General features: G+C 39.1%; 1 protein-coding gene across 1 annotated transcript in view; it reads left to right on the top strand.

The window, feature by feature from the left end:
- Positions 1-10481, top strand: part of Sntb1 (syntrophin beta 1) — a 213688-nt gene extending 203207 nt beyond the window's left edge. Inside the window, exons 5-7 of the mRNA XM_090339330.1 lie at positions 2963-3159; positions 6223-6413; positions 9360-10481. Coding sequence (XP_090195456.1) covers positions 2963-3159; positions 6223-6413; positions 9360-9452 — 481 coding nt within the window. The 3' untranslated portion in view covers positions 9453-10481. The remainder of the gene's footprint in view (positions 1-2962; positions 3160-6222; positions 6414-9359) is intronic.
- The last annotated feature ends 6994 nt before the right edge of the window (positions 10482-17475 follow it).

Here is a 17475-nt window from a genome sequence, read left to right as displayed (position 1 = left end):
AATCAATTTTCCTCTTTTTATTTCAATTCATAAAAATTCAGTGGGGAGATGAAGAACCCCAATCATCTAATTGGGGTTCAATCAATCAATCTTCATTCATTCATTCACTCATTCATTCCATCAGTCAATAACACTGATATTCAGGATCCCTGTTATTATTTCTCACTGCACCGAGTGGGGCATCTTCTCTATTACATGGGCCAATCAGATTCAGGACTTTCTTATATATGAGTATATGGTGTTACTCAATTTCCCCTCCTCCAAAATAGGAAATTGAATTTTCTAACAAATTACATTTCCAGTAATAGTTTCATAGTTCTCTTGAGAAAAATATGTATCAGTGGGAAAGTCATACATTGTATGTATGTACCAACACACACACTCAATCTTTGTGATATTTGTACACTTTTTTCCTAACTTTGTTCTTGCCTCTATCATATACATTGTCCCTAGTGTGTGACAGAGTTGAGTTCATCTAGATGGAAATTTAAGGGACAATTATGAAAAAATAGTATAAGAAAATCAAGTTTTGTTGTGGGTAGACTATGATAATTCAGTGTTCCCTATATTTTAGTACGTATAATTCCAAACCTATTAGATGGGAATTCTGTTTGTAAAACAAGAAAGCTGAAAGGTATAAAGAATAGAAATGCTTACTGAGTTTAAACCTCATGCTGGTTTCTGTGCTACTTAAAGCATGTGGATTACTTTATTTAACCTTCACAGCATCACCTTATGAAGTAATACTTTAAAAAAATTAAAACATAGCAGATAGAGTGGAGTTCTAATATAGTTCTCCATTGTCCCTGTCCATTTTAGTACACAGCTCACTCTTTATTTCCAGCTTAGGATGTAGACTTGAAGATTTTCAAAGGGAAAGGTGAATATATTTCTTTTTTTTTTTTTTTTTTTTTGCCAGTCCTGGGCTTGAGCTCGGGGCCTGAGCACTGTCCTTGGACTTTCTCAAGGCTAGAGCTCTACCACTTGAGCCTCAGCACCACTTCTGGCTTTTTTTTCTATGTATGTGGTACCGAGGAATCGAACCTGGGTCTTCGTGCATGCTAGGCAAGCACTCAACCACTAGGCCAAACTCCCGGCCCCATGGTGAATATATTTCTTAAACAAATAAAATTGATTTGGGTGCTGGGGACTGACACCTGTAATCCTAGGTACTCAAGAGGCTGTCATCTAGAGGCCTGGGATTTGAAGCAAGGCAGAAAATTCTGTGAGACTCTAAGTCCAAAATCAACAACAACAAAATAGGGCTAGAGACATTATTCAAGTGGTAAAATGCCAGCTGAGCAAATGTAAGTTACTGATTTCAAATCCCAGTCTGACCAAAAATAAGTTTTTAAACAACTAAGATTTCAACACCCTTTGAGTACAAAATACTCGTGAACAAGAAAGCACAATTCCTTTCTTATTTCCTGTTAGGAAACAAGATAACAGTTTTACCTGGTTCTCAATTCCTTCCTCCTAAAATAAGGCTTTAGAGACATATGGTGTGTTTCATGTAACCTCACCTGAGTTTGAATCTGCCAGTAGTGTTTCAATCACCCTCTCTTCTTTTCCATTCTGAAGTAACCTCTCTCTCCTGAACTAACTGCACTCAGCCTCTGCATGCCAGGTCCCTGTGAGTGGATAGTCAAAGTTGCAGCCACCGCCTCTCATCTCCGTAATGAACCTTAAAGCTAACAGGCTACTCAAATAGTCTTTTCTCCCAAATCCCAATTTGGGATGTGAGAGAGCGCCTCAAAGTTACACAGTAAGCCTTCTGTAATATGTTTCATTCCACCGATAGCTCTGTTTTATGTTATTTAGGCTTACAAGAGAAAAATAGGCTTTTGAATTTCTTCTGGGTAATTTTCAAGCTACAGGTAAGCTCTTTGCCAAAGACAAAGAGCTCTCCCATCCCCCACATTGATAGTCACCTAGCATTTCTATAACAAATGGCAACGTGTTGCTTTCTTGTATTAAAAGATAAAGATGAAAATGCAAATTCCCTGGAGAGAAGTCACATTTACAAAATTACACTTAGGCGGCCCTGCAAATGATAGATAGGAAAGTCTCTCCCCAAAGTAGGTTGAGATATCAAACAGAAGAGAATATGAGTATTTTAAGGTAACAAGTGAGAAGTAAGAGCCGGCGCCTGCTCAGAAGGTGGTGTGTTCAGCTCTTCAGTCTGACCTTTCAGAAAATTATCAGCTGCACAAGTCATCATTGATTCTGGGGGAGGGAGGGTAATTTCTAAAGTCAATGTGAAAATCCCCACAAAAAAGTGTCATTTTCTATCCTTTCTCAAGAGGATTGGCACTACGAGTTGTATTTTTGCTTTAAAACAGAGTAAATGGGTTGCTCTTGCTTTACTTGTGTCCCAGGTTATTTGTTTACATTCATTTCAAGTCTAATTGTGTACTACAAATATATACACAAAAGCACACTCAAAATAGCCACATCCTCTGAACCACAAGAGACAGAGGAAACCTACATCTCCCACTGGGTCCATGGAATACATTCAGTTTCCCATCATGCTCAAGAATTGACCAGTGGAGACAAGCTCAGACGAAACTTAATGTATTGCGCTCTGACTCCCTCTTCCTCTCCCTCTCCCTCTCTCTCTCTCTCTCTCTCTCTCTCTCTCTCTCTCTCTCTTTCTCTCTCTCTCTGTGTTTCTTTTTTTCTTCTTCATTAGATGAGTATAGTTGAATTTCCCCAAGTTCATATCTCATTATTCTTCAACTTCTCCCTGCATATTTAATTAAATGCACAGTCAATGGATGCTCCTTCATCTCATTCTTTCCTTGGAGAGAAAGTGGCAGAAAGGAAAAATAAAGCACAGCAGACCCTTTGGTTTGAAAGTAAAGAAGTGAGATCACCATTTTAAGCTTTTACTAGACAGGCCACAGATAAAAATAAAACCCCTCTTAATGCTTCTCCCTCCCCCCCCCCCTCGCTCCTCCAGGCTCGTCCATTCAGGTCCAGGGAAGGGATCACCTCAGACTGGTATGGATCTGTCATTTGCAACACGAACGGGTACCAAGCAAGGGATTGAAACGCACCTCTTTCGGGCAGAGATCAGCAGAGATCTCTCCCATTGGACCAGGAGCATAGTTCAGGGGTGCCACAACTCAGCAGAGCTCATTACTGAAATCACTGCCGGTGAGTACTACAAGAAATGGGCTACCAGTACCACTTGCAGGAAGGACGTGCCCTCTCTGCTGGTCCCATGGTAGTTTCTATTACCTTTTGAGGCACTTGAGATGTCAGAGGTCAACTTAACTTCTCCACTAAAATATCATCAAGAGGTCTTATTTTATCATCTTTAGTCATGGAAAAACCGGTAGCTTAGCTAGTCAGTCATCATTCTCCAGTCTGTAACCTTGAAGTATTTTCCTAAAGAGAGGGAACCCTGAGGTGTGACCTGGCAGGGTTTATTATTTAAGAATAAGAAAATAAGAATGAAGAACTTATGTAGCCATAGCTAACGCTGTCATTCCCTTGTCCTTGGACTGGAGGAGTGACTGAAGGCAGAGTTGATGGTCTCTGCCAAGAAAGACTCAGACCTGTTAAAAGAACACCCCTGTGGAAGAGATTGGCCCTAAATATAAAGTTGAAAAACATGCCACAATATCTGGGGAGGGTATCCATGTTCTCATTGGAATGCCAACTAAAAGCTACCTCATTCTGCAAATGGAGGAGAAAAACTGAAAGATCTTTGTCAAGGTCCTGTTCCACACCTTATCTCCTTGGTGCCAGACAGAGTATGGTAACCATGGATGTGAGCAGGGTCAAAAGAACTTAAGTTTTGAAAGCCAAGTTTAAAGCTACAGGGTTTTTTTGTTGTTGTTGTTGTGTTTTCAAAAAACCTATACTATTGGTGAAACAGTCCTGCTTTTAAAGTTTGTGGTAAGGTTCCGCTACGATAGAATGTAGAAAACTGAGCAAAGTGAATGGTGGTCTACGGTAAGCTTCAATCAATAGTGTTTTACTAGCAAAGAAAATGTCCTGCTTTTTCCCCCCCAAAAATAATCAGGTAAATATAGATCAAAGCCTGAACCAATTGACTTTCCTGAGTCTGTGAAATGTGTTTGATGAGGCAAAAAAAAAAATACCCAATCAGATACCTCATAACGTTTCTCAGAACTATCTGAAGAAGGGTTTGAAATGAGATAGTCATTGTTCTCCCTAAACAGGAAACAGGATGCTGGTGACCATCCTCTCTTCCCTTCTCTGACCAACTTGCAGACTTGAAAGACCTGGACTGTGTTCCTAAACCCAGTAAAGCTCTCAGATGACAGCTGGTTTCTGACCCACTCCGAAGGCTTTCCTTTGGTTCCTTTGATATGGAGGGTAGCCCAGGGATAACACCCTCAAGGTTCCTGGTGCCCTTCAGGGCCAGGCTAGGAACTAACATTCTTCATGAAAGGTGCCAGGTAGGACAGGTGTCTACAGGGCTCAAGGTCATCCTTGAACTTACCTCATTTCTAAAAGGAGTTTTGTGTAACCATTTGTAAATTGAAATTTAGATTATTTTTAATCTACTTACTCCTGACCTCTCATCTGTGTTATATTCCGAAGTACGTTACACATAGTAAAAGAATCTCACTTTTTTTTGCCCCATGGCAGGCATTGTGTGTGTGTGTGTGTGTGTGTGTGTGGGTGTGTGTGTGTGTGTGTGTGGGTAAGAGTGTATGATGATGACGGTGATGGAGATGAGGATGATGACAAGTCAGAGGTGATTTACTTTATTCAAATTTAATCTCTTGCTGAAGGCAAGGTATATCTAGTCATGAGGAAATATACTCTATTTGTTGACCTATGTATTATCAGCTACCTAGCTGACATTAAGCCCAGAAAATATCCATAAAAGGAATTCTTTCCCTGTATGTGCCTCAGTTCTATGAGGCTAGTTAATGTACAGTATCAAAATCAATCCACAGATGGGCATTAGTGGCTCACGTCTATAATCCTATCTACTCTGCTGGCTGAGTTCTGAGGACATGAGTTGAAAGCCAGCCCAGGCAAAAAAAAAAAGTCTGTGAGATTCTTATCTCCAATAAGTTAAAAACACACACAGACACACATACACACACACACACACAAACCAAAGCCAAAGTGGAGCTGTGGCTCAAATAATAGAGCACCAGCCTTGAGCAAGAACGCTCAAGGACAGCACCCAGGCCCTGAGTTCAAACCTCAGAACTTGCATTAAAAAAAAAAAATTAGCCAGGCACTGGTGGCTCATGCCTGTAATCCTTACTACTCAGAAGGCTGAGATCCGAAGAGTGTGGTTCAAAGCCAGGCTGGGCAGAAAAGTCCATGACACTTTTCTCCAATTAACCACCAGAAAAACCAGAAGTGGCACTGTGGCTCAAGTGTTAGCCTTGAGTTGAAGAGCTCAGAGACATCTCCCAGACTCAGAGTTCAAGCCCCATCTACAGAACAACAACAACAACAAATCAATCTAAGGCCAATATTTTGTGAACACTGACTATTTCATTGGGTTTTTTTGTTTTGTTTTATTTTCTGATTTTTTTTCTCACTCAGCTTACTCACTTAGCTGTTTTTTTTTAATTTTTATTGTAATTAATAGACGGTTGCATTATATTTGCCAGATAGAAGTGCATTACTTCACAAACATTTCTACCCTTTCTCTTGTTTTTGTCCCCATTCCCCCCCACCTCCTCATTGTTCTTAACTCTAATAAGAAATCTGTGTCAAGTTGGGCACGGTGGCTCATGCCTATAATCCTAGCTACACAGGAGGCTGAGATCTGAGGATCAAAGGTTCAAAGCCAGTCAGGGCATAAAAGAACATGAGACTCTTATCTCTAACCTCTAGAGAACAGGAAGTGGGGCTTGGATAAAAGGTAGGGCAGTAGCCTTGAACTGAAGAGCTCAGGGACAATGCCCAGGCCCAGGAGTAGGCTGGTAGCTTGAACTGAAGAGCTCAGGGACAGCACCCAGGCCTAACTCAAGCCCCATGATATACACACACACACACACACACACACACACACACACACACACACACACACGAAAGAAAGAAAGAAAGAAAGAAAGAAAGAAAGAAAGAAAGAAAGAAAGAAAGAAAGAAAGAAAGAAATCTGTGTCTGACCCTTAGGTCTGAAGAGACTAGAAATATGAAATGCCTAGGTAAATGGACTGATGGATTTATTTCTACCATATATACTTCTCTTTCTCCCTCTCTCCAATACCGTAGCTTGCACCTACAGAAACCAGGAATGCCGTTTGACCATTCACTATGAGAATGGGTTTTCTCTTTCTACGGAACCACAGGAAGGTGCCTTTCCTAAGACAATTATACAGTCACCTTACGAGAAGCTCAAAATGTCTTCCGATGACGGAATCAGGATGCTCTACTTAGACTTTGGAGGCAAAGAAGGAGAGATAGTAAGTGTACTTTCCCTTGGACAATGTGACTTTATATATCCATTTTGTGCCATGGTTAGAATAACTTGGACACCTAATGCTGATTGAATTTCATGAACCATATGACTGTTAACAGGGTACCTGCTGACCCAGATTTAATTTGATCCTTGAAAAACAATGATTGGATTCATTTATATCAAATGGTTTTCAATTATTTCAAAGCTCTTTGGTCTCTTTTTTCATTCAAATACTTCATAAATATTTGAATCAATGGGAAGAATCATTCATAAGGTTAGCATTAAATTCTTATCAAATGGGGTTTCAGCAGCTTAAAAAATTACACTTGCTTTTTAAATATATCAGGCATCGTATATACCCTTGACATTATGCTATGTGTTAGGAAAGAAGGACAGTAAGCCAAGCAATCTTTACCCATTAGGGAGGTCTCTAATGAGTAAAGAGGACAAGAGGAAAAAGGAGCACACACTCAATAAGAAGCAAAATAGAAGGGCAGAAGAAAATGAGGAGAAATCAATTAACTTTACTTGTGTAGAAAAAGGCATAGGCCAGATCAGAATATAGAAGTTTGGGGCAAATATCAAATAATATCTACCAAAATTAGCTTCATCTGTTAAGGTAGCATTTCCATTTCTTATACTCATATGCATAGCTCATGTGTTTAGATAATTCTTCCATGACCACTGCAGCCTAATGAACAAATATATGACTCTGTTCCATGGAGGATGAGACCCAGACATGTATTGCTCTTTCCAGCACGTATAGTTCTTGGGATTTCACAAGAAAACCTAACATCTCATTTAAGCCCTTAATTTTGTAGTAACTTGTCTTGGTTCAGATCTTCTCTAGCAACCAGGTTTTCTCAACAAGCATTGATATCAGGAATGGAGAACTCATAAAACAGAGGTAAACCTCCATTTGTAAGACCAAGTTATTTCTACATTCCTGCCTACCCATGAGCCTTCTTGTTCCTTTAATCGCATCCCTTCAGTCATTTGTCTGGTGTGGGTTTCTTGATTACTTTCTAGAAATAATTAGGAATGTCCTACAAGGGGCCAGCTGCGGGGAGGTGGCAAAGGCTAGTTACACATTGCACAGAGAGTACGAGGGACATTTAGTTCCAAGTCTTAACAGCATAGTTGTATGTTGTGCACTAACTGAAGACTGCCGCCGTTCCCCACCATTACCCACCAGCTGATACTGGTAGATATTCACTTATGGAGAACTTTTCCCAACCAACCACTTTCCCGATTATACTTGCTATTCTACCAGTCACCCAACTCCATACTTTTTCCTAAAAGTAAACTACTCAGTAGCAAAGTGGAAAAGAATACGAATCAATCTCCTGTGTTATCCTTAGCTTAAAAATCCAAGGCTATTTTTACCCACGAGGAAATCACTTATATCTAAATTACAGCCTTTCTAGCTGTAATTATGACATGACTGGGAAAATTTAAGGACAGATTTTTTTTTTTTGGTAGGTCATGGGACTTGAACTTGTCCTAGGAGCTGCCCCTGAGCTCTTCAGCTCAAGGCTACTGCCCTAACCTTGAGCCAAACCCCACTTCCTCTTTTCTAGAGGTTAACTGGAGATAAGAGGCTCAGGTCCTTTTGTGACTGGGCTGGCTTTGAACCTTGATCCTAAGATCTTAGCCTCTTAGGTAGCTAGGATTACAGACATGAGCTACCATGCCCGTACACTTACACTAAAGCGACAGGAGGCGATGGGCCCATGGGGAGGGGGGGAAGTAAGCAGTGTTGAGTTGTAGCAAATGTAGTAAGCTGAGAAGCAGGTTTTCTTGAGTTTTCTTTCTGAGATTGAAAACAACTCATCAGTTGTGTTGGCCGAATTTTTTTCTCTGGATCTGAGTCTCCTCCCCACCCCCATTCATAAACTACAAGGGAAACGAAGTGGGCAGGCTTAAATGTTCCCTCAGAAATGTTGCTTCTATATTAGTGACAGACTTGTGTGTGAGTTCCCACTTCCTATTTATTACAAGATCTGTGTTTCCAGAGAGCTTTACGACTTGTCTCCATCTTAGCTCTATAGTATAAAGATATAACTATGAACAAGAGCCAGCAATTCTGTAGAAGAACAATCTAACAAGATCCTAGGTAGTACAGTCTCTGACCACTGATCAATGTGGCCTGTTTTGGTAGGTAGATGTTTGTGTACGCTGGGGTTGTTGTTCTTCATTCCCAATGGTATATCATTATAACAAAACTGGGGCAGCAGAAGAGGATTGAGGATCACTCTCCCAGTATTCATAAATGAGGTCACATGGTAACACTCAGCTTCTAAATGACCTTCTTGACCTTGCCTACTTGTGCTGGGTTTTACAGGAGCCATACTGAGACAGAGCTTTAGGGATCACCCCCAGAAAGATGTGACATGCATGCTTATCATGACAGGAATGGTGACACAGCTGTTGATCTGAAGTCATAGTTACAAGGGATTGGTATGTGGTAGGACTTAGGTAATACTCACCTGCACCTTAGACCTGTACCTGGTTAGAACTGAAAACTGCTAAGTGCCTTTGCCAGGATTCCACATCTGTGAAGTGTCAGAACCCAGACTTCCCATCTTCAGGTGGGAAATTCAGTACTACTTAATGCTGCAATAAACCCAATATAAAGATTGCTATTGTGGAATCAAAAATAAATGGTTTAGACAGTCAAGAAAGGAAGCATTCATATTTATGAAGTTGCTGTAGATAAATTTCATGGAAGCTATTTCAGGAAATAAAGTGTATGTGAGATGTAAGGAAAAAGTTCAAAGAGTTATTCCTTTATCTCTTTGGTGGGGGGGGGGCATGATTTTAAAACGTAATTGCTCCTGTTAACACTTAAAAGCTGGAAATGTGTATAGATTCGTTTGATGTGTAAATCACTGTTTGGTATCAAACGTTTACTTAAACAATCTCTCCCACTCTCTTTTTAAAATTTCAGCAACTGGATCTTCATTCCTGCCCCAAGCCAATTGTTTTCATCATTCATTCCTTCCTTTCGGCCAAGATTACAAGACTGGGCTTGGTGGCCTGAGGAGAAGGGCAGCTTGCCTCTGGAATGGGAGGACTGTGATACCACCAGGGGCACCAGACACCACCCATAATGAGCAGAGCAGCAGATGGAGTCTGCCATAGCCAGCTTCAGGGTTCAGGAGTCACGTGTTTTGTCCCAGGCTCCTGTCAGGTGCAGCCACCCAAGGGGAACCCTAAGAAATTACCATGAGGAATATTGGAATACATCTTAGCACAGGACAAGGTTAAAGTAGTGAATGAAGGCCAGTGGAATACACATAGCCTCGCTTCTAAATCATGACAGGCAAGGACATGACCGTTAAAAATAGTATGTGCGGATCTTAATCATCCCGCTTCCTAAGCAATTGGTTCACACAGCTAAGCCAGGCCTAATAGATGAGATAGGTATTTTGATCTGTCCCCCTCCCCGCCACACACACCTAGCCACAGTAACAGTAATCCCCTTGTTTTCTGGTGATTTCTTTCTTCATTCTGGTTGACTTTCAGAAAAAGACTACTTCTTGTTGGAGTATGAAGCAGCTGTTCCTTTTATTTTCTTGACAAATTATCTCTCCATGGTGTAGAATGATTCCAGTATATTCTCATTCGCATCCAAAGAGCAGAAATAATTGTGTCAGATCCAGATCAGAGTTGTAAGTTGGTACAATCTGAGCCAAGGCAGAGTGCTCACATTGTAAAGCTTTGCTGCAGAACTGTCAACAAAATAGATCATTCATTGTACAATAACACACACACACACACACACACACACACACACACACCAAAATCTGCCCTGTTATTCCCAAGACTGATACTTTAATGGGTTAAAAAAGCTTATGCATCTGAGACATGTACACTTAAATGGCTGAGATTAACTAATTGTTTCCATTTGGTGATAATCAGTGAAAGTTCTGAGCAACGGACCCTTGTTTCCTACGTATGCTTGTACACCTCCATTTTCTTTCTTTTTTTTTCTTGCCTCTAGTATTTTTAATGAGCTTATGACTCTTACACCATTCATCCTTCATAAAAATAAATCCCCTCCAATGGATTTCACTCGCTTCTTTACATTTAAACATCCCGTGGATCATTTCAATGCTAATCCAGAAAATTGAAATGTTACAGGCTGCTACGTGTGATAAATCTCATAAATTTAATTGTTTTATACTAGAAACCTCATACCACAGGTATGTAGGCATGCATTTCTGAAAAAACAATGGAACAGTCTCCTTTAATGCTACATGATGTTGGATTTTACATATGGACCCAGCACTGTAATCTATTAATACCATCTGCAGCTCTACTGGGATTCTAGGAAAGTAATACAATGTGATATTTTTCTACAAGAATATGTTGAGACAGTATAGCACACTACTGACTTAAGACTTTGGCTCTTATGTCTGGTGATTAATTCACCCATGATTTTGGAGTCATTTTCCTCAAAGCTTGATTAGAACTAGAACTTCTGTGTTTATTTCTTCCCCAAGGTTTACCTGGACCTGTGATCTGTTTTAGATCTGCTTGATGAATCCTGTATTGGTAAATACCTATGCAAAGAGCTTTGACAAGTGAAATTCCTTAAAGGAATGTGTGTTTGCTCCATAAATGTCTATTGAGTTGCACTTTTAATTTCGCCCGAAGATGCATCATGTGCTAGTAATTTCAGAGTGCAATGATTGAGTGGTGTTTTGGCTTGGGATGGAATAAGACCTTTGATAAGAATAACTTGCTAAAATACTGAGTTCTGAAAAGGCTAAACAGAAGCTACCATTGCTAGCTTCCTCTAAAGCTCCAATGTTCATTGTGATTGCTCAAGAGGGCGAGCCATGTACTCTTCCTCACATTCACCTACAGAACTCTTTCTAATGGAGTGTCTTGCCAACCTAGTGTTTTCTGCCACAAAACTTTAGAAAACAGTTTTAGACTGTTAACTTTCTATGTTTCCTATTTTAAAATGCTGACGAGTCATAGCTTAAATAATGTAGGAAAGTATTGATGTAAATTATATTGCACTCTTTCACTATATATTTTCAAAAAAATCACTGGAATGTTGTTATACAAGAGAATTATACTTGTGTATTGTAAATAACATATTAAGATGCATATATTAATGCTAATAGTTTAATTCAACAACATATAATCCAAGGTGCTCGGTACTACATGAAGTATGAGTTAAATACTCATAAATTGCAAAGATCCTATTATATATATTTATAGACAGATTAAAATGACCATAATTACAAATATTATTTCTTCACCACTGATTCATATCTGTGTGAGGGTCAATAGAAATTATATCCTCTACATTTATAAAAGTTTAATTTATTTATATTTTAGGGAAAATATATTTGAATAAAACTGATGCATTTTCTGAAGTAAACTAAAATGTGTTATTAGCGAGAAAGAGAAACTTTTACTAAGAGAATTGTGCTTATGAATCATTTTTTTCTTCCCAATTAAAGTGTGTCATATCAAAATGGCTATGAATTAATTTGAAATGTTTGATTTTTTTTATGTTGAGGAATGTGTGTGTGCACAAGTGTGAGGACTAGGGACTGAATGTAGGGCCTATCTAGCACCCGGTAGGCAGGCACGTTACCCCTCGAGACACACCTCCAGCCTCAGACTTCTCATTTTGAAATTTTAAAAAAGCTACAGCAACTCTATATACTTTCAGCTTGTCCTGATGTGTGTTAGTACGTAAGACATATACTCCCAAGTCTGTGTTATACCTGGCCATTAGGGGAAATGATTTTTCTCCCAAATTGTTCCATTTATTAAAATCCCAATCTTGTCCTTAAATAAAAACCAACACAAATGTACAATTTTGATCCATACTTTTTGGGCAGTCATTCATTTGCCAAAAATGTAAAGGTGAGTTTTCTGATGTGGCCACATCTCTGTAAGGCATTTAATAAGAAGGCCAATAGGAATGTATCATTTTTTCTTGACAAACTAAATAAAAACAAAACTATAAGCTTATTATAAAATACCAGGCAAAGGTATTTAATTAATTCTATTAGTTGATAGAATTAACATCCTAAAAACACATCACTATCCAAAAGCTCTTGATCCTGCTTGGTTCAAGTCAGGAAGAATAGCCTTAAGGATTACAATGACTCATCATTTACAGGCAGAGTGCTTCAGCCTATTTTGCAAATATTAAACATTCCATATTGAGGGAGTCAGAGACATGTTTGTATGTACCATAAGGTGTTTTTCAGTTAATGTACTTATAATACCATGAACATCCTTGTACTAAACTTACATAGATGGAGCTGCCACTAATATATGTGTGTGTGTATGTGCGTGTTTCTTTGAATTCATTATATACAATTTTGATGGTGTTCCAGCAAACCCTGACTGACTCTTTATTCATATTGTTTACATATTAGTTTCAGAATAGGTTTTTACCTACATCCCCAATTATAGTTTTTGGGTGGGTTTTTCTAACCTATGACTTGCAGCTCTTATTTTTAAATTTTGACCTCTTTACCAAGCTCCAAATAGTCAAATTATCTGGCATATCACCATCTTTATTTTTATTTTTCAATTGCTTGTAGTAACTATAATAGGCTGGGATCAGGAAGTATTTTTCCTGACACTTCAGCAGTATAGAGACTGAATTTTAAACTATGGGTTCTTAGTTTTGAAACATGCTTCGATATCACTGAGCACATTTATGCCCCAAAGTTTGCTTATCCTTTAAGCAGAACTACATTGGCATTTATTAAGGCATATCATTTGCTACTAACATGGCAACACAATATGTAGGGGGAAAAAGAATATACAACCATGAACAGAAATATATATCACCTGAAAAAAATTAAAGTTTATATTAAAGTTTTCCCTAATGTCCACTGTGGTCCAGTTGCCACATTTTATGAAATACTGACCTTGAATAATATGCCACTAAACTCAAGGATTCCTTCCTGAATATCTTTGAAGTTGTTCATCCAGCCTGAAATTAAAAATTTCCAGCTATGAGAAGCGAACTCCTTATCTCACCAGGCAGGCTGGCTTCACTACTGGATGGTTAGTGTTGTTTGAAAGGTCTTGCATTCTTGCCACCAAAACTTCTACCTAACCTTCAGCCATGACCCTGGATCTCCCTTAGAAATCACTGCAAGTTCCATTTCTCTTCCACTCAAATGTTCAACCTACAAAAGAGTGATAGCCATAAAGAAATGTAAAGTGCATGGAAAATGCCTTTAAATAGGACAGTGTAACATTGCATTTGTTTAAAAGAAAAGAACCAAGATTAAAACCTTCCATAATACCTAGTATAAAGGGAAGAAAAACAGGCATTTATAATGCCACCAATAGGTACATATTTGGGAATAATTTGGAGAGCAATTTGACATCTATAAAAATATTTGCATTCATATATTTTTTGACTTCTTCAAATAATATTCCAGAGATTTAACTGCACAAATGCACAATGACTAACATACAAGGATTATTTTTGTAGCATCATTTGTAATAATCTTAAGATGTCAGATGACCATCAATTGATACAGAAAACCTAGTATACTAACATGGGTGACTATTTTGCCACTGTAAATTCTAGTATGGGAGAAACATCTTAGGCTCAGCTCCATATTTTGTTTTCCTTCTTTTGATTTTATTTTCAGGGTGTCTAGAGCTGTTAGTTACACTCCTAAGGCAGTGGCTACATTACTTCTTGAACATTGCTACCCCTTCCCAGGTTTTTCTCCCATCCCTCCCATGTTGTAAAGTTCATTTCCAATATATTGCCTTGTGAACACTGCTATTATATTGATTTTGTTTTCGTCTTTCTTCTGTCCTCCTCCTCCTCTTCCTTTTTTTCTTCTTTCTTCTTCTCTGGTCCCGGGGCTTGAGCTCAGGGTTTGGGTGCTGTCCCTGAGCTTCTTCACCTCAAGCACTCTACCACTTGAGCCACAGCTACACTTTCTGGTGGTTAATTGAAGACGAGTATCATGGACTTACCTCCCCGGGCTGGCTTCTAACCAAGATCCTCAAATCTCAGCCTCAAATCTCAGCCTCTTGAGCAACTAGGATTACAAGTGTGAGCCCCTGACACCCAGCACATTCGTGTTTTCTTCTAAAATGGTTTTGAGAAGAGTCAAGTGCTGTCCCTTCCTACGAGGGCCACTTTGGACACCTGTCTGAGAGACGTTTGTTATCACAAGGACAGAGGGTGTGAGTGCGGAGCTTCCTATTCAGCTGTTAATGAACAAAAGCTAGGGTTGTAAGATCACCTACTAACGACAATCTTCTATCAAATGGGAGCATTTCTTACACATTTGTTTTGTGCTTGCTAACGTCATGTAATTCTTGTAAATAACAATCTTAACCTAGACTTTGGCTTCATTTCTTTATGAAAATATTTCATCTATATATTCTCTATTTCCTACATGGGAACTATCACACACGTAGAAGAAAGACTGTGTGCAAGGTATTGCTCGGGAGCTTGCCACAGTGGCTAACAAGGTACCAGAAGCAAGTCTGTACATGATCCTGGACTTACTGTTATAATCAATCTGACTTACAAATGCCTCATTCATGAGGAATCTAGATCCAAGTCAAATGCTTGATTCATACTCAAGTTTTATTATCATTGCTTTTCCTTTTCAAAAACTTCTCTACCATATGTTAGGTCATATCACTATATTGGGCACATTATACACATAAAATTGGGTATACAGCACATGTGTATATGCATATACATAATCCTCATATTCCTCCAGTGCCATCATCTCACCTCCCAAATTCCCAGTTTGATCCAAGCAAGGACTTCTGGGACATGGAGCAAACCAGCTGATGGCTTATCAATACTGCCTCCCTACCTGCAGCCAGGCTGCTGTCCAGCAGCTGGAAACTGTATATTTCTGTGTTCTGTCATCCATTCCAAACAGATAAAAGCCATAGGGCCCCAGCTGTTAAAGGTAATAACCTAAGCAATGCATAACTGTAGGGGGTTCCAACCTTTGGGGGGGCCAAACAGTTAATAGATGCTAAGCAGTTAGGTAATCCTCCTCTGCTTCCTTTCCTTCTCCCCCCCCACACCCCTTTCCCTAGCTCCCCTCCTCCTCCTCCTCCTTGGCTCCTACTTCCCTGTTCCTTCTCCTTTCCTCCCCTCCCCGTTTCTATTCTTCTTTCTCCTCCCTGGGTTCTTGTTCACCTCACCTTGTTTGTCTACTAGCCTTGCCCCTTTCTCTTCCTTTACCATTATCACCCTGAGATTGGACCCCCAAATAAACCATCAGTACTTAGTCCTTGCCTCAGGTTTTGTTTTCTTGCACCAAGACATTATTGATTACTTTCACTCATGATAATAAAGGGCATTAAGTGTACTTCTTCTAGGAGTATTTGGATCAGATCGTGGAATGAATGCGTATTTCTAAAATACCTAGAAGGACACATGTAAAATACTTGGAAAGGCCTCCTATTACCACTGACTACTGAGAATCGGGTCCAGGGATGACGCCTATGACCCAGAAACCACCTATATTTCATGAACTTCTTCAATATGCACTTGAAAATTCTCCTTTAAAAAATCACATTCTTTTTCATGGGAATTAATACTTTAATATATATGTAAAATCTTGAGTAATAGAACTAGTTGGATATGTGACTAGAAATCAATTATTATGTCACTTATGGTTCTTACATTACATTTGACTTCACTAAGGGAAGTACATCTAATACCTCATTAACATGATTAAATCGTGTGCAGAATCACATCAGAATATGGGAAAGCTGGAGGAACTTCTATTTTGGCCTTTTATTCTGTTTTTATTATTGGACACAAATAAGATCTATAAAAGAAATAAGGTCCATAGAGGAGACATTGCTCAGCCAATATCACAGCAAGGAAAGCAGAAGTAGGTAGTAGAGGGAAATAAGGAAGCCCTATGGGGACAAAAGAGACAAAGGAAACTACGCCCCCAATCAGAGCCTTTTGGCTCCATAGTGAGGTAAGGGAATCTCAGGCTGACTCTGCTCTCTGAAGCAGGGTCTTGCTTTCAGGCATGGCCTAAGGGTTGTGATGTTTCTACTATGGCTTGGGCCAGGGTCTAGATATGTTGAAATACAACTTTGCTCCTCTCAAAACACAGTCATTAATGTTTTCAGCAACTTTTATTTATAATTATTTGGATGAATAAAACCTATTTCCTAATAATGCCCCATTAATTGCAGCTTCTCAGTTTTATAATCCTCATTGGGGGAGGGAGGAACATAGATTCCACTACAAATTTTCTACAGCTCACAAGGAAGTGACATTTAGCCCCCAAAGAAAACCAGTTCCTGAACTCAAGGTGTTAGTAAGGTCCTTTTATAGCAAGCCAATCAACTTAAAAGGCATAAAGATTTGTGCTGGTTTTGTTTCAGAGGTTTCAGTTCAGGGTTGACTCAGTACAGTTACTCCAAGCCTGTGGAAAAGCAGTATCATCATGGTGGAAGAAAATGGCAGAAGAGAACTGCTCACTGCACAGTAGCCAGGAAGCAGAGACAGAAAAGGAGGAAGAAAAATGATTAGCCTTTAAAGGCATAGCCCAGAAGCCTACAACAAAAGACATTGGTTATTCTCAAAAACTCCTCTCTCCCCTCAGCATTTTCAATACTTTTGACTTGACATTGCCTGCATCTTCTGGATTTTCTGTCATGGGACAAGATCTGTATCTAAGAATCTGTACTCAATAAGTGGCATTATTGTCCTACCTTCACAATTTTAACCCATTTTGTAGAAGGTCCTATTTTGTGCCAATATTTGTAAAGTGGAAGCCAAGGGCAATGTCTTGCTCAAGACTCAGAGACAGAAACAGGCCAGACAATAAGAGACAGGGAAATCCAAGAAGTAAATACTCCGATTTATTGTAATAGTTAAATAACCAGAAATAAAAATTTTTAAAAACATATAAAAATAACTTTAAAAATTAAAATCTTAAGAAATGGTATAAAACAAATACACAATCAAAGATACATTAATAGAACATTATGGAAACAACATATACATATATATATGTGTGTGTGTATATATATATATATATCTTCAGAAA

Source organism: Megascapheus bottae, chromosome 9 (genome assembly GCF_031878675.1).
Source record: "Megascapheus bottae isolate mThoBot1 chromosome 9, mThoBot2.hap1, whole genome shotgun sequence".
Taxonomy (NCBI): Eukaryota; Metazoa; Chordata; class Mammalia; order Rodentia; family Geomyidae; genus Megascapheus; species Megascapheus bottae.
Note: the sequence above shows the minus strand (reverse complement) of the source record. Positions and strands in the feature narration are given on the sequence as shown.